The sequence below is a fragment of the Gavialis gangeticus genome, unplaced genomic scaffold (assembly GCF_001723915.1).
Source record: "Gavialis gangeticus isolate Ggan-Ray unplaced genomic scaffold, GavGan_comp1, whole genome shotgun sequence".
Classification (NCBI taxonomy): Eukaryota; Metazoa; Chordata; order Crocodylia; family Gavialidae; genus Gavialis; species Gavialis gangeticus.
The window spans coordinates 213651-231754 of NW_017728999.1; the positions used below are offsets into that span (position 1 = coordinate 213651).

The 18104-nt window shown below is 54.5% G+C and overlaps 1 protein-coding gene across 1 annotated transcript in view; it reads right to left on the bottom strand.

The window, feature by feature from the left end:
- Positions 1-18104, bottom strand: part of ARHGEF17 (Rho guanine nucleotide exchange factor 17) — a 225820-nt gene that overhangs the window by 52743 nt on the left and 154973 nt on the right. The window contains exons 3-5 of the mRNA XM_019505928.1: positions 15328-15510; positions 6194-6310; positions 5254-5346 (exon numbers count right to left, since the gene is read on the bottom strand). Of these exons, the coding sequence (XP_019361473.1) occupies positions 5254-5346; positions 6194-6310; positions 15328-15510 (393 nt within the window). The remainder of the gene's footprint in view (positions 1-5253; positions 5347-6193; positions 6311-15327; positions 15511-18104) is intronic.

The window sequence follows — 18104 nt, forward strand, 5'->3', positions numbered from 1 at the left end:
TGGAGATGCCACCACCTCTCTGGGTAACCTGTTCCAGTGCTACGCCACCCCCCCGGTGAGAAAAATTTTTGACAGGCTAAATAGCTTGAGCAATTGAGCCTGGTTGCAAACTGCTTTACTCCATAATAACAGCTTGAGGTAGCAATCTGACATACTGAGAAAGGCAGAGATTTTGGAAAGTGCTGTTTGTGGCATCGAGCCCTGTCGACTGTTTTATATTTCGGCCAAAGAAAGAAAAGATATCTTGCCCCCTAATACTTAACATCTTGTGCGACCTAAGCCTTTCAGCACGGTTATTTTTAAAACCAAAAAAGGGGATAATCCAGAACTCAGGATAAAAAAAAGAAGTGTGGGTTGTTTTTAGTTTTCTGGGTCAGGTGATAAATCAGATTTCACAGTTGGCCTCTAAGGACTTTGGGGATCGTACTGGAAAATAACCTGTTTTTTTGAGCTAATAAACAGCTTTACTGTCTGCGGGCAACTATTCCAAGTTCTTCCTATTTCTCCTATAATGCCATCGCCTGTTGAGTGAATTATACCACTCCTTGGCTCTGCATAGTGTCTGTGCATTGGCAGCTTCACTAATGCCCCTTGACTTAATTTACTGTGGAAACCTCAGATGTCTGGCTCTGTTTGGGGCATAAAAATAGTAGACGCTTGTGCAAGCGCAATGAGATCATTGCATTTGCCTGCAAATATTAGTGAGGCGAAGGCAAGGCACAGGAATGTGACTGGCTCAGATTCCTCATTTTCATTAGCAGGCAGCCAGCTACATTGGACCCCTAATTAGGTTAGGGCGACCACGGTATACAGCTGCCCTTGAAGGCACGAGGGTGATGGGTATGCAAATCATCACGGAGAAGAGCCCTGGCATACAAACTGACGGCAGCAGACAGGTAGTTACAGAAGGTTAAACAAGAGGCCTCAACGTGCTATAACCTGAATTAAAACTGGCTGCAGTCTTACCTAAAAACCCACAAGCAAAGGAAGTCCAAGGTCATTGCTGCTACGGGACAGAATATCACTTGAGGAAACCGAGGCTGCTCTAGGAAGGGAGTCAGTCTCGCTCACGCCACGGAGATGGCATATTACAAATCCTCCAGCAGCATTGACTCAGTGCCCAAAAATATTTTCAACCAGGGGTGCTCCATCTCCAGCCTGCCCAGGGAGCTGTGCCATCCACTCCTCAGGGGTTCCCACGGGCCAAAAATTTGGCAGCAGGGGAGAGGTGGCTGCTTCCCTACTAGATTAGGACCCAGAGCTGGCGTGGGCCCTATCCAGGCATACAGAAGCTGTCTGGAGGCAGTCCCGGATGAGGCAGGGGATGGTCCCATGATGCGCAGGTGTTTAGAGTGGAGTTGCGCTGTCTGTGGACTTGGCCCCTGGCTGCTGAAAAGCAAGGAGGCAAAAGATGGGCTGAAGTGTTTTGCAGCTGAATGCAGGACGCCAGCTGCTGAATCGCTGCTCCTGCTGGGTAAAACCAGACTCAAACTCCCCGACACCACGGTGGAACAGCACAGGGGTAGGTACAGCTGGGGATACCCACAGGACCCTGGGAGTCTGGGCAGGTAAAGAGAAGCTTGCACAGAGCCTGCCTGCGGTGGGGGTGAGTGCTTGCTCAGCACGCTCCTCTGAGCGCTAACAGGAAACCTGCGCTCTGCAGCGAAGGGGAAGAAGTTCCCCTTGTGCACTGAAAGGGCCATGGGCAAGTCCAAGATGTCGAGAACAAGGGTGAACACAGGGCAGGAACAGTACTCTCGGCTCATGCAGGGAGTCTGAAATTGCTGAGAAACCTTCAGCTGAGGCTGGCACTGCATTAGATTAGCAACCGCTGCGCTGGATGGCTGTAGGCTGTGAGGGATGGAGGGTAGAAAAGAGTCCTGCTATATGTGTGCATGTGGATCTCATCAGCTGCTCAGGGGAAATGGCAAGGAAGCCGGGTGGGGGGGTTCTCATGAGCGGGGGACAGCACGTTGGAGGCAGGAGAAGCCATGCGAGGTGCAAGCCAGCGCTTGGTTAAAGCCAAGCATCTCCACTCTCTGCCTCGTTCCTTCTTCTTCCCCGTTCTCTCTGTGCCGTGGTTGTCTCGGTCTTCCTTCCTCCCCGATTCCTTCTGCCTCTCCAGTCCTGTCTATGGGCTCAGCAAAGAGAGGATGGAGAAGGACCAAAACAACTGCCCAGTGCAGAGACTTGGTGCCTCGATATCAGGCAAGTCAGGCCAAGTCACAAGAAAATGTCCCTCCCCAGCAGGCTAATGCCATTCTTGTCCTGCAGGCTGAATAAGGGCTGTTTCCTAGAAATCGCTCCAACGCACGTCCCCTGAACCAGGTGCACGAGGCATCTGGGGAATGTAGCTCATAACAACACCAATCATCTCCTCCACAGGCCTGGCTGTTTCCTTTCAGCGGCTCTGGACAGAGTAAAAGCCCATTCAAAAAGCTGTCACCGTTGTGGATGAGAAGGATGTTTTGCTGTAAAATCTGGGCTGCCTGATGCATGTTGTAGCTTGGCCTCCTGCAGCATTTTCTGAATGTTGCTTCATGCCACCCATGCAAGGCAGGAAAGTCAATGCATTAATGTTCCTCCTTCATTAACAAGTAATATCAGCCCAATGAGGTGAAGGGACTTGGCCAAGGTCATGTGTAAGAATAACTGACCCCACAGTCTTCATAAACCTCCTGCTGGCTGTCTATCAGGAGGCAATTATTCCAGCTCTCCATTGTAACCTTCTCTCCAGACTCATCATTCCCATCTCAGCTGTTCCCCACAAGCCTTTTAACATTTCCATCAGGCCAATGAGTGATTGGGGTGCCTCAGGTTTAGCGACCCAGCTTTGAAGCAACTTGATGAGTCTTGATTTCCAGAACCTGCTCAGCATCAACCCTCTGCAACTGGGGCCCACTGAAGGGGGCTTAAGTTAGACCTCCCCCCCAAAAGGACCAATCAATCACTTTGGGAAACCCTGGCCCAGCCTCTGGGTGTTCACAGGTGCTTCGAGATTTAATTATAGGGGAAGAATAAGTTAACAGGGATATTGTGTCTGGCAATTTTCTGTTAGCTGCAGACTCCAGCCTCAGGGAGTTCGACAGGGCCGAGCCCTTGGCTCGTTAGTTCATTTGTAAGCACAATCGTAGAAGAGAATCATGGAACCAAAAAGCCCCAGGGCTGGAAGAGTCTTTGTTCAGTCCAACCCCTGCACAAATGCAGGATGTGCTGTTCCTAGCCCGTCCCAGACATGCTGGGAGAATAATGACATGTGTCGCATGGCTTTCATCACTGTATGCACTGGCCCCCTGCTCTAGCTCCGTGTGCAAGGGTTGACTGGGGCACAAGCGGTCAGTACGAGTGGGTTGTGCTAGGTCAGAGGTTTACCAGAGTGGATGCTGGGTGTCAGTTCTAGTCCAAGCGCTGAGATAAAACTGCAGTCAGGGAACCAATTGACCCAGGCCTGGAGGTTCAAGAAAGGAAGAGGAGCAAGCAGAAGCAGGCATGAGGGTCGAAGCCAGAAGATCAGAGCTCAGAGTCAGGTTTAGGAGAGCCAAGCAGGCCAGAGGCACAGCAAAACAGGCTATAGTCCAGATAGCTTGCTGCTGTCTGTCCTAGTTTATACAACCCAGGGTGAGCAGGGCCTTCTCCTGAGGAATGACTCTTCCCAATCCCCTCGATTACCTCCAGCTGCAGCCTGGGACCTACCTTGGCTGGGCCTCCATTCATTACACCACATATCTCTGAACTTCAGGGAAGTTTAGGACCCAGATCCCAATTCAACCAACTCAGCTCTGGTCTGAGAAATAAAAGCTCAGGTCCTAGTCACAGCAACACTGGCCTGTGTCATCAGGAGAACAGGAAGGTCACTCGACCAATGCACTCGCCGCTTGGCCATGCCAGCCAACGTGACTCCACAAACAAGCCAAGGGGTTTTGCATGTAGAAGGGTTATCGCTACAGCTGTGACTTGTGCAAAGCTGCTAATAAAGAGAAGTTCGGCTCATCTGCCACATTTGCGGTTGCACTGAATGTAGCCACGTGGCTTCCACTCCTTGCTCCTTCATCTCCTAGTCCCAATACAGTAAGCAGAGCTGAAAGAAAGAGCTGCTTTGATTGCTGGCAAGCGATGGAAATGCATTCAGTGGCACAGAAACCCAAAATGTTCTGTTTGGTGTGAAAGTCTGGGATCCCAGAGTTTGAGCTGGTCACAGCTCTCTCCATGAATTTAGGCTTGTATCACACACCCATCACACCTGCTTCTGAGTGCATATTACTACGTATCATTGATATCACCACAGTGCCCAGGATCCCCAATCAGGGACCAGAACCCCATGGGGCTCGGTGCTGTACAAACACAGAGAAAAGGGCATCCTTTGTCCTGCAGCCTTCCACCACTGCGCACACACCCCTCCCTTGTGAACTCAAGGAGAATCTCCACTGGCTGCAGGGTGTATGACACATGGGACAGGAGCTCAGATTGCACCCAGTGGAGGTCAGCAGTGCACATGCTGGCCAGTATTTCTCCGCATGCAACCCTGGAAGGAAGCCGCTTGTCCAGTGCAGCTTTCTCCTCACTCCTCTCCACCTCCAGATGACAGAGATCAAATGCAAGTTTGGACCTACGCAAAATACCCCTGCTATGTGACTGATTTCGGCTGCTACTGCAGACCTCTCAGAGGATGCCTGTAAGACTCTCAGACCCCAGATCTCGCTACCTCCATTAGAAGAGGCATGTTCACAGGTCTCTGTTCAGTGCACTGATGACCAGTGCCAGCCTTGGGTGGTCTCTCTTGGCATGTTGGTAAAGCCCTGTGCTTTGTCAATATGCATGGAGGGAAGAGGGAGCTACATTGCCCATAGCCCCTGGCCTGAGCTTCTTACCTACAGAGGGGTCAGCGGGGTTGGAGCTCAGCTCCACGCCAGAAGATCAAGGCTTGATTCCAGCTATCTTGGAGAGAAAAGGCTGGGGGCGGGGGTGGTTGTTGCTTAGCCCCTTCCCCATAAATGCAGGACATCTCAACCCAAGTGTGAACAAATCCATGTTCTACCAGCTCTCCTGGACTTCAGGAAATCATGCATCTCGCCTTGTCTCCCCGCTATCCCCTGCATTGCCCCGCTCTCCTGCTTCACGGCATCCCTCCCTGAGCCAAGCATCCCAGTGGGGACACTGCAATCACAGACATGCCAAGAGTGGCCTGCAGCCCTGAAAGAGCTCATCAGGCATGGCTCCCATCCACCATGGTACCTCGCCCCCTGACCCGCTCACCTTCACCAGCAGCTCATAGCGCGGGATCCGCTGCACAGGCTTGATCATGAGGTCGGACAATGCTTGCTTCTCCTTGTTCTCTCTCATGCTTTGCTGCAAAACACCAGGAGGGGACAGAGGCAGGTCCTTGTTAGGAATGGGGATGAGGAGTGGCAGGGTTTGCCCCTGGATGCCAGGGGATGTCCTGATACCAGGGTCAAGGCCAAGTCTCAACATGACCATTCTGAGCGATGTGAAACTGGTGTCTATTAGGGGCCGGGACAAGAGCGAATATGTGGGCAGATCATCCTCTGTCTGTCTCTGAAGCACCTGGTGCTGGTCCAGGATAGGCCTTGGGTGTATTACAGTCTGGCAGCCCCATGTTCATCGCATCTGAGTGCCCCTAGGCAGTGCACAAGAGCTGGGCAGATACCCCAGTCGGCTTCCAGGTGCAATCCCATGGGAATGGGCAGGGCTGGCAGACGGTGCCCGTCTTAACTGCCAGGAGGGTGCTCTCTGGGTCCCTCTCCCTACCCTCTAGGCTACCTAATCTGCCTGAACTTGAGCCCACCTGCTCCTTGCCCATGAAGGCAACATGTGGCCCATCATGCATCTCCATGGGGATGCTGAGTGCACACGGGCATTTCTCCAATCAGGCAAGCTCCAGCTGCCGTGCCGCAGAGGATGAGAGACAGGGAGGGAGAAGTCTTAGCTCAGATTCCCAGGACCTGGTGTAAAAGTGCTCCAAAGAATTCATGGAGCAAATGCGGCTGCACAACAGCCAGGGTCTGGAGTAATACTGGCTGGGGTCTGGAGTCACACCAGTTCACACCAGTTGGGGTCTGGAGGGGCACCGCTTCACACCAACTGAGGTCTGGAGCGATGCCATAGCCCTCTCTTTCCCTTGGCAATACATAAAGGAATCAGCTCATCGGCGGCTGCTGCTGGGATGGTGACCTACATCCAGAAACTTCATGAAGGCTGGCCTGGCTTCCTTGGCTATCCTCACAGCGTCCTTGGCATTGAGGAAGTTGTCTATGTAGGCCGAGTAAATGGTCACCAGGATGTCCTTGGAAAACTGTGGGAAGCAAAACAGAGAGAGAGGGCCGTGAGGGTGCGCAGGGGCTGGCTCAGAAAGGACAAAATGAACCTAAAGCAAAATAACAGTAAAGCATTGCCCAGGGGACATTACAGTGCTGCCAGTGGCTTTTCCTGCTGTAGCACCATCCTCCCTGCTGAGAGCGGTCATTCTTTATATAACTCATGGACTGGAGACGCCTGGTCGGGAAGGAGGGCCGCTTTCCTGCTGGCCTTCCAGCTGCAAGGCTGGAAACACTGCTGGGAGGGCCCTTCCTTGGTCCTCCTGCTCCCGATCCATTTAGGACGTGCTGGCGTGGACAAGATGCCACTGCATGGAGTTAACAGGGGAAGTCCTGGGGTGGCTCTTACAATAAAAGCCATGCGCGGATGAGATGGTGGCGGGGGGATGCCACCAGGCCCCAGACAGGTCTGTGTCCAGACTTCAGCGGCAGAGGGGCAGGCTGTCCGCTCCCACCCAGCCCTTCCAATACTCTCTCCTCCCAGGCTTAGCACAAGGCAAAAGGAGCGCAAAGCAGAGAAGGAGACCCGCTGGGCCGGTGGTTCCTCTCCCTCCTTTATTTGGCTAGGCTGCGCCTCCGGGCTGTTTCCAGCCTCTACCTTCCTGTCTGTCTGCAGGCTGGGAGGACCAAGGAAAGAGCATGTATGGGGCAGACCTAAAGCACTTCCTCTGAGGGCTTGTAAGGTAGAGGATGGCGTCAGGCTGAAAGCCAAGCTCCCTCTAATCCTTGCCTCCCCTGCAGTGCATTCGGACCCCGCCCAGGTTAAAGGACTCAACCCAGGAGGTCTGCCAGCACTTGACTTCTAGCCCAGCTCTTGTCTCTACTGCCCGTTGTCCCGGAGCAGACACCGTCGAGGAACCGGTCTGCCCACTGCTTGTCTCTCTATCCGTGCTTTGTGTACAACTGCAGCAAGGTAGCATGCGGATGCAGCAGGGAAACTCAGGTGGCCAAGGAGATGCTCAGGAAGGATCCTAAGTAGTAGCACAGTGTGCAGGAGCGTGTGTCACCAGACTGGACAAAGCTGGGCAGGGTGTGGGCTGGCACAATCACCTCACCTGACCTCCAGCCTTAACCTCATATTGACCCAGGAGCCGGCTGCTGCTTCCACTTGGGCTGGTTGCCCATGCAGCAGGAATGCACAGCTGGGCTGGACCGATCGATGCTTTATCATACAGGCTGGAAGACTCCCCAGGACTTTGCTTCTGTGTTTAGCAGATCGCTAATCAAGAACATTGTGAGCCATGCATGGACGCCCCCCTCTCCCCCACCATCCACCTGCTCCTGGTTTCCAGCACGGCATCCTTAACCCTCCGTCTTTCTCAAACCCTCACTGCTTCTCTTACCAGCCCCTCACACATCTCAAGTGGTTTACAAAGACTGCAACCCCTGGTCTAACAGGAAAGGCTTTTCAAAGGGCCACTCGGTAACAGGAAGCTTCTGTCACAAGATGCCTGGAGTGCCTCTCCGGCTATCCTGAGCACAGGCGCAGGGATCTGAGTCCAGGACCTGGCTCCGTCGCATGTTTTGTGCGTGACGTGGATGAGTCACTTCGGATCAAAGGCTGCCACCCACAAAGCGCAGTGGATCCAGGCAGCAGCATCACCACCACAGTCCTCCCCCAGGCAGAATGGCAAAGGGCATGGGGGGCGGGGGGCACCGGCAAGCATGGGGTACAGCACGGCACAGGTCTGGCTGCCCCGGCAGGGCTGGAGGAGCAGCCGTGTCAACGACCTTGCTCTGTTGTTGCTGGCTGAGTAGATGTGGCTCGCATATTAACGGCTGAGAGCACATCTGGCAGGCAGCTTGCAGCTGTGTTTTTTGCAGCACCCCGATTTAAGAGGCAGCATTTGCTTGGTTAGGTTTCCAAGGAGCAGGTGGAGGGGGAAGAACTGGCTCTTGGAGCTGACACCTTGACAAGGGGCAGCAGGATCAATTAGGCAACAGGAAGACAGCCATGCCTGGCATCCCCGATTCAGGCTTCGGGGCTGAGCTGGCACTACTAAGAAGCCAATCGCACTCCCCACTCCGGTCCCCACAGCAGGTCTATCACAATATGGTGGGAGCCAGGCACGGCCCCGGTGATCATCTTTTCTGGCTTCTCACGCTCCACTTGCCGCAGGGCTTCTCCGAAGCACTCCCTGCCTCATGTCCAGTGCTACAACCAGAGTCCTCCTGCTAGGAAAACACATCCAAGCTCGATTTAAAAGGATTTCCACTGAGTAGGCGGATGGTCCCTTGCGCTCCGGGAGCTAATCCAAGAGTAATTCTCAGGGTTCAAAATGCAAACTTTAGTCCGGATTTGTGTAGCTGCAGCTTCCAGTTGGCGAAGCTCATGGCAGCTTGGTCTATGAGACGGAAGAGACCTTGGGTCAGATGGTCTCCAAAGCAGACACATCTTGCCTCGGACCAAGTCCGCCTGACCATTCAAATGGGGTGACCGCCTTGGGCTTCTCCTGCTCTCTGTCCAGGCCTTTCAATCTACAGCAGGGCGCGCTTCCTCCCCGCTTTGCAGGGACTGCACAAGGTCACACCTGAGCGGATCTGGGGTCAAATGCCACCAAGTCATAATGGCAGGGCCGGGAACTCAGCGGTCTTCACCTGGCAGGAATCGGCTGGACTCCGCCAGCTGCAATACAATGAGATGCTTGGGGCCAGGGGCAAGGAAGGATCGTCCCTATCGAAACCTATACAATCCACCATCGAAACTCTACAGAAGATGCTGTCAACCCTGACACACCGGACTTAGCACCTGAACCTGCCACAGGTAAACCAGGGGAACCACCGTCTTGCTTCTATAAAAGGCTGTTAATATACACTCAAGAGATCCCATGTAGAGGCTGTGCCCCCCCACAGTCTGTACTAATCTAACAATGGGGAAAAATTCCTCCCTGACCCAAAATATGGTGATTGGTCCCACCCTGAGTGGAGGGGCAAGACCCTGTAGCCAGGATCCTCTGGGTTTGAGTCCCAGCAGGAGCATCTGCACACCCCACAGGGCAGCCCTTTGCTATCACGTCCCCTCTTAAGTGTCTTTCCCGTCATTTACCCTTCTGTCCCTCAAGCAGGAGAAGACGTTTGAGAGGGTGGATCACAGGTACCTCGCAGGCGCGCTGAGGGCGTTTGGCTCCAGCCCCTGCTTCGTGCAGTTTCTCTGGGTGCTGTAGGCCTCTGCAGAGTGCATGGGCAAGCTCAGTCGGATACTAATGAAGCCCATCCTGCTCAGGCAGGGAGTGCGTCAAGGTTGCCCGCTGTCAGGCCAGGTCTACGCCATCACCCTCGAGCCCCTCCTGTGCCTCCGGAGCAAGTGGATGGCAGTACCGCTGCTGCAAGAGTTGGCCACGAAGGTGGTGCTGTGAGCGCATGCCGACAATGTGCTCCTTGCTGTCTGGGACCTGGGTGACCTGGTGCAGGTGGCAGTCTGCCAATCCATCTCCTCAGTGGCCTCCTCTGCCCAGGGACAACTAGGTGAAGAGATGGTCCCTGACGGATGGCAGGTCAGCCCGCTTCTATCGACCCTGCAGAGCATCTGCTGCAGTGTGGGCTCGCTGCTCTACTTGTGGTATACCTATCCCCCAGAAACCCCTCCTGCACCAGCTGGAGGTCAGGGTGTCTGAGTGGCTGCACACAAGGGTGGGCCTGCTGCAGTGTCCTCTCCCTTTGCGGTCATCAACCAACTGGTCTGGTTTACACCTTGGCACCACTTCAACACCCTGCCAGTGCCCCCGAGGCTCCTGGCGAGGCTCCAAAGACCTCCTCGTCGAGCCCGGGCTGAAAAACCCGCAGCTGGTGGTGCCAGCACCAGAGGTGCCCTGGAGGATGGCTCTGGCCAACGTCACTCGTATCAGGGACCTCCTGGACTATGCCATGCAGAGGTGGACAGGTCCCTTTGCGCTGGCCCAGTGCATGGAGCTGCCCACGTTGCATGCGCCCTGCCGCCTACTCCAGGAGATCAAGGCTGCCCTGCTGGACACTGCCCTTGACTGCATCGACCAGGTCCTGTGCAAGTGTAGTTTCTGCCTCCTGGGATCCCCCAGCCCTCCAGAGCTCGTTATGGGGCACCTGCCTTGGCAGGCCCCACGGAGCTACCCCACACCTCGCCATCTTTGCAGGCTGGGGGATATCAAGCCAGTTTGCTTCCAGACCTCCCACTGCTGCCAGCTCTACACGTTTGCGGTTTGCACCCTCCCCCATCCCGTCCTTGTGTCCTGCCCAGACACCAAGTGGTGCAACACATCGGCAAGGACGAGGGTCCCCAGTGGACAAGCATTATTCCACCCTGATCCCACGAGGCACCAGGGACCTCAGCTGGCAGCTCCTTCACAGAGCTAGTGCCATAGGTGTGCATCTGGCATAGTTTATGGATGCCCCTGACACTTGCCCCTTTGCAGGAGACCCTGGTGCACGCCAACCTGCGGTGTGCCAGGCTGCAGCCCCTGCACCGCCTCCTCTAGAGCCGTCTGCTGAGGTCCTGGCTTCCCTACTACCCGCACCCTGTCGTTTATGCACTGCCCATCCATGGCCCCACCAAGTCCTGGGGCCTCCTGGCCAATCTCTTCCTGGCTGTGGCTAAGCTTGTGATCTATCTGACCAGGAAAGAGACTCTGGCTGGGAGACACCCGGGCACTGTGGGGCCGCTTTCCTGTCTCCTTGTCCGTTCATGTGTCTGGGCAGTGTCACTGCGCAGTGTCCAGTGGCTTGCTGGACTCATTCAAAGGCCAGTGGGTGCTGTCCGGCGTGCTCTGCTTGGTGGCCCTCCTCAATGCACTTGCTTTGAACCTATGACCCTCGCTCCCATCCTTATGTTTTTCTGTTTTCCTAAGTAATCAGTGATGGGCTTATAGCTCTACTTGGTGGGCTTTGGCCCACCATCCTGAATGGCATATCCAAGGGCCTGTCCAAGATTCCTGTTCTGCAGTAACACCATGTACTTAGTTCACAACTGCACTTTCAAAATTACCGCTCCAAGGAGCAATATGCAGCACTTGACATCAGTAAACACCAGGTGATTAATCCAAACTAATGTGGGATTTCTTAACCTGATACACGCACACGCTTACACACACACCCCTCCACAAGCACATCACAGGCCAGTCCCAGAGCTGAAATAAAGTCTGACAGAGCTCCACTGATTTCAGTGTGGTTACCATCATTTATACCAGCTGAAGGGCTGGCTGCCTATTTGCCCAGGCTTTGAACCACCAAGGAACCACACCTGGAGACGTACATCCAAGTGCAGCCTCCCTCACACAATCGTCTTCACCACGTGCCTGTTGAAACATACCCGTCTGTCACTCAGAGCACTTGAAATGCAACTGCTGAGATGCCGGGCAATGCTACTGTCCAGCCTTGAACATGCAAGCGGGGATCGGACCTGACGGATGTCCTCCCTGCAGAGTACAGCGCACTGCAGAGATGCCCGAGCAGCTCGGGTATCAGAAGGAGCCTCGCCTGGGAGGCACAACTTCTGGGGCACTGCAACTACATGGTTATCCAGCCCTGAGCTAGCTGGGTTAGGGCTGGCTGGATATCCCTGCTCTGCAGTGAGCCATGCAAACCTGCACTGAGGGCTTTATGTTAATCTCCATGCACCTTATTGCTGCCTTTGCTATTCGTATTTATTATATCACCCCAGCACCCATCAGTCTCCGTGACAGATCAGACCTGCGGTGCAAGGTGCTGTGCAACCGGTGCCCCAAAGTCAACAAAACCAGTCTGGAGAGTTAGCAATTTTAGCATCAGGCAGGACACAACCGGGAGGTGAAACAGATACGTTGAGAGCGAGCTTGCGGCACACTTTAGCTCGCTCAGGCCTCCCTACAAGCAAGACAGAACCCACACACTCGCACGCACGTGTATCACCGGGTCTTCATGCACACCCGCACAATGCTCCCGGTATACGAATGTAAGCAGAACGAGGCATCCACAAGCACCTGATGCTGCATCTTCACCCCTCTACCTCCTCCATCTCATTCACAGCCATGGGGCACAGATCTCAGCCACAAAGGTCGCCCGGGGTGTGCCACCCAACGGGCAGCACGTAGAAGTGGTGGTGATGGCAGAGAATCATCCTGGCAAGGAGATTGTCCCTTAGGATTCCCCTGTGATGAGATCAATCCCTCTGGTCCTTGTCAGTGCCCCTGCTCTGTAGTGCCAGAGTCAATCGTGCCTTCCCTAGCAATGCCTGTGCCTGTCTGTGTCACACTCATCAAAGCACCTGTCATCCGTGCAGAGGCCTGCGGCCAGGGCCTGGACTGAGCCAGCCGAATCCGATCTGAGACAACTCCCCTGTGACAGAGGAGGGGCATCTCCCCTGCCCTAGGCTGGACAATCCTCCCGCTGTGTCTCCAGCCAGACAGAAGGGCTCAGTGGCAAACCCATGAGCCTGGCACAATGCATCCAGGCCCAGGCTACAGCAGCAGCATCAACCCGCCTCCCACTTCAGTGGCTGAGACCACTGTAAGACACACCTGGCTCAGCTGAATCATGAATGCGGGCTGACCCCAGCCAGCCTGTTAGGAAGAAAGCACCCATGGGCCATGCCAAAGAGATGTGTGAGCCCCCGACACCTTATCTGGGGCTGGGGAAGAAGGGATGCTGGCTTTTAAGGGCTCTGTGTTTTTGCCCCCAATGGCATGGGGCTCTGGGAGCAGGGTCTGGCTGCTGGGGTCTCCTGGAGACCCCTCCTCTCTACCCAGCTCAGTGTCTCATACCTGCACCATACTGAGGTGCGTGAGGCAGCATCCTGGCACAGTGCTCTGTAGCAGGTCAGCTCAGCATGTCCTGTCTTTGCCTTGCTGGAGGCGATGTCCCAGGCCCTGTCGGAGGTAACTGCATTTGCTCTCACAGTTGGAGGTGCTGAGGTTTGCTAGACACTGGGCTGTACAAGACAAGACCCCCACGCCAGAGAGCTGGGGGGTGGGCCAGGCAGGGCATATGCCACTGCAGTATGTGAGGGAAGGTCTCTGTCCACCTGCAGCAGCGCTTGAACCCTCAGCCTGGCTTGATGGCATCCTCCTTTGGGGCAGGCTGAGCCCTCCTCCTGCCAGGCAGCACCTTCCCCTCCACAGGGCTTCTGAGGTGCAATCTGCTTCAGCATCATGTGCACTGGCATGTGTGGAGGCACCAGCGTGACGGGGTGCCCCAAGGGGGAGATGGGTTCAAGCCCTAGGCTGTGGCTAGACATGGGAGATGTGCTGGGGCTCTGCTTTCTCAAGGCCTCTCGGGTGCCTGGCTGGTGGGTCCTGCTGAGGATTAGATCTGTGACTGTTCCCCAGTCACGCTGGCAAGGAGAGATGGGTTTTTTTTGCTTTCTGCTGCAGCATGGGGTACCATGCACCTCCTAGGACCACCTGAGTACATTTCACCTCCCAAACTCCCCGCCCATGCTAGTCCCCTGGCACTGCCAGTGGCCTGGTCTCTCCTGCTCTGTTCCTGTAGCCTAGGGAGAGCAGTGCCCCATGTCTGTCTGCAGAGCTCCCCTCACCACGATGCAAGGTGAGGCCTTCCTAGACCACTGTAAACCAAGGTCCTGCTGACCCTGACGCAGTGCACAGGCACTAGTAGCAGGAGGATGCCTGTCTACACCAGCACGTGCATTGTGGCCACTGTCACCTCATGTGCAACCTGCTTGGGAAAGCAAGGACTGGGAGGTTTTGGTGCTAAATTCTAGTGTAGACACTGTCCCAGGGGACCTGGATGCTTTAATTGGAGGTACGAGGTCCCTGCAGCTAACTGTCCAAGTTTGGGATGAAACTCACATTTCAGTGCCTCCTTGTGGGATGCAGCCCAGCAAGAAAATCCAGGAGGGGTGGTATCTTTATATGTATGGAAATAAGTGAGCTCAGGGGCTGTCCTTTTTACTCCAGACAGGCCCAGGTCCTGCTTTGCAAGCTTTCAAGAAGCCTGAGATCCTCGGAGTGGTGGGTATCATCGCCCCCAGATCACAGAGGGAGAAGGGGGCAGCAGGGTGGAAAGTGTCTCACTTGGGATAACATTGTGAGTCTGTGGCAGAGCTGGAAATAGGAGTGTGAGGCCCTGACGCCCCTAAAACATGCTCTGATGCTGGGGAAGAAGCAGGAGACTTCACAGAAACAACCCAGCAGCGAGCGCCCAGTCGGCCTGTCTGCTCTCTATCAGCACTGCTGTCCCCTGTCGCCTTGTGGAACCAACGAAGCCATGCCAGGAACCAGCTGGCCTCCACTCGCCCTGGCACAGCAAGGACTCTCCGTCAGCTCCATTTGGAGGTGGGGATCTCTATTGCAAGACGTGAGCCCAGATGCAGAGAGAGCAGGGCTGGATTTTCATTTGGCCCACAAACCCAACCAGCGTAATCATGGGCGACTGGTGCATCCTGAGTCTGGGGGGACACCAGATCGCCAATGGGGGGCAGGGAGAAGGGTCCCCCAGCGGAAACCGATTGCCAACCGGGGGACATCCCCCAGCAGCCGAGCACCAAGCCAGTGGCGAAACTGGAAGTGCACTTCCAGTTTCATGGCTGGTGCTTCCAGGGGGTGCACGGCTGATCTCAAGAGGTGCATGTGCACCTCTTACGCGTCGCCAATGAGCATAATCTAGAAACAGCAGGACAGATTCTGTTTCACACTGATGTAAATCTGGAAGAGCTGGAAGGAAACTGAGCAGGAAGAATACAAGGATTCCTGCTCCTGCTCTCACTCCTCTCATATGGCCAAGCGTGACACTGGCCCACCATGGGGCCACTGTCACATCGTCACACCTGCTTGGCTCTCTTGAACCTTTGCATTAAGAGCTTTACCGTTCCACGATCCTGGACCTGAGTTGGTGTAACCCAGGCTCAGATCCCAAGCAAACCACAGCTCACTTCCACATCTGGTGCAGCTCTAGCCCTGGGAATTCACAGCTTAGCCAGGCTTTAGTCATGGTCACACCTCCTTCAGCAGGATCCCTGCCCAGCCAGTCCCCCCCCCGGGGGTGCCGTGGCAGGTGGCATGTGTGGGGGGATCTTTGTTGCACTCACAGATTGTACCAGCAGGTCTCCCACTTTCTGCTTCTCGTGCCAGTTCTGCACGCACTCGCTGATCTGCTCCAGGAACTGCTCGTGGTGCTCCAGCAGCTCAGGGATCTGGTCGAAAATCTCGTCCACTAGGGAGGGGTCGCAGAGGATGGAGTTTTCTGGCTGCTTCAAAGGCTTCATGTAACCCTGCAAAAATGACAAAAGGATTAAAATGTGGAGCCAGCGCCCTGGGAGACCCCAGATGTCCTGAGGGTTTCTGAGGGGTGTCAGTGAACCCATATGAACTGAAACCATTCCCTTGAATACAAGTGTGGTGGGGCTCAGCTCAAAAACTGCACCCGTCTCAGCTCCTCTGCCTGAAAATGGAACAGCTGTCAGTCACCATAAGAACTAAGATTTCCTGGGTCAGGCCACAGGTGCATCTTGCACAGTCTCTTGTGTCACAAAGCAGCACAGAACAAGTGCTAAAAGGGAGGGTGAACAGGGCACGACCAGAGTTTTTCCCACTGTTCCTCTCTCACTTGTGGCTTCCAGCATTTAACGTCTTGGAAGCTGTGATTCAGAGGCTGTATCCCTAATTTCCGTGCTCAATAGTTCCTCCAAGTATGTGTCCAATCCCCTTTTGAACCTGGCTAAACTCTCAGTTTCCACAACATCCAGTGGCAATGAGCTCCACACTTTCACAACATGCTGGAATTGGACCAGAAGTCCAGCATGGAGCTACTTGCTGACAAAAGGTTGCAAGGAGTAAAGGCCCAGGAAGCCACACTCAGCAGGGCTGTGCCAGCACGTCCTGGCTTCGTTGCTTCATGAGTCGCAGGATGCTAACAACACAGGTCCCCTCAGCCATGTGTGTAAGGGAAGGCTCTTCCTAAGAGCCTGTCGAAATCTCCCTTGTGATAATCTCAGCCCCGACTTCCTGCCCTGCCCTGTGGGCATGCAGAACAATGTGTTGCTCTGGCATGGCTTACTCTAGGAAGCTGCAAACCAGTGTTTGTGACTTGCTATGATGAGCAAGCACTTGTCAAGGGCACGCCTGATTGCACTGGTGGGGCGAGGGTGCTTTGGGCGCGTCTATACACGACACTTTAATATGTATTAGGCTAAGTTAATGCACATTACGAGTATGCGTCCACACATGTGCACCCTTAATGCGCATTAAAAAGGGCAAATTTAGGCTATCTGTACCTAAATTTGATACCTGAAAATGCAGGTATCAAATTTAGATGTGAATAGTTAAAGCACATTAATGAATGTGTGGATGCGTTAAAGCGCATTAACGCTGTGACAAGCCAAGTCGGTCCACATACACAGTGTTAAGGCTCTTTAACACCTGCATGTGTATATGCCTGCCTAAAGCAGCTTAATGAACATTTAGCTAATGCGCATTAAATTTAGGTGTGCTTAAATGCATGTGTAGACATGCCCACTGTGCCTTAGAGGCCCTTGACAGACCTTTCTCCCACTGAAATCAACAGCCCAAGAAGCTCCATCTCCCAGCAGTCAGTGCGTGATGCACTTTGGGGTTGGCAGCAGCTCTAATCTGTTGGCCCCCAGGGTAAAGACCTGTACCCTGCCCATGTGACTTCCTAACCTAGAGGTGTAGACCGCAGCTCATGGAAGCTACTGAGTCTGAAGAGTGACTTCACTGGACTCTGGATCAGGCCCTAAGGACGACACAGCAGGGGATATGACAGCATTTTGGGCCATGGAGGGTGTAGGTGGAAGGAGACCAAGGGAGAAAGGAGCAGGACCTGCTTGGCTCAAGGAGCCATGGGACAAGGGGGTAAGGGTAAGAGAAAAGGGACTAGCAAGCGGAGGTGACTGGGAGAGGGGAAAGGGTGTGGAGGAGCTGACAGAAGGGGTCTGGGTGTTGTCATGGCTGGGTGAGAGGGACCTGTGGGTGCTGTCACAGCACCAGACTGGCAGCACTGAGCAAGGGATGGGAGGGACGGGAGTAAGGAGGGAGAAGCAAGCAGGAGCAGCGAGCTGGGGAGAGCTCTTTCCCCCTGCTTAAAGCACGTGCAGAGTTTTCAGAGCAGTAACTAGGAGCTCCAGCCCAGGGAGACTCAGCGAGATCCAATTAACCAGCACAGACAGGGCAGCTGCTGGGAATAGCTGAAGAAATCTGACTGCAGGAGCTCTCGAGAACCAGAAGGCAAAGAGTGGAAATTTCCACTGCCAGCTCTTACTTTGCTGGGGTTGCAGCTGCAGCTGCAGCTCCAGCCAAGAGTCTCCCTTCCTTAGAGCTGCGCCACAGAAAGGCACCCAGTGTGGCCCCCTGAACAGGCCCAGACCCCTCTCCTCAGAGGGACAAGCCTCACAGATCACAAGCTGCAGGACCCAACAGGCAACACCAGCAGAGAGAAAGAGTGGTTAGGGCAGTAGTTAAAGCTCCTGCCCCTCCTCTGCCACAGACTTCCAGTGTGACCTTTGGCAAGTCATTTGACAGCTCTGTGTCTTAGGCCCCTGGCGTACATGCATTTTTATCATGTTCCTGCGTTCCCCCTGCAACAGCAAGTAGAAAACCAGATGCCTGCAGGAGTGGGGCCAGGGCTGAAAATGAGCTGATTGTTGACTCTGACCCCTGATTACACTAGGCCGGTTTCCGATCCCAGCACAGCTCCAGGCTGGAGCTGACACTCAGATGATCATTGGTCCTGGCCCGGACCTGCGTTCCCTCTAAGCTGCATGTGCGCGCAGCCGCGCACAATAAAAAATCATGCTGCGCAATAACTTTTTAATGCCACGCACACAGTGGTGTACTGACGGGGTGGGCG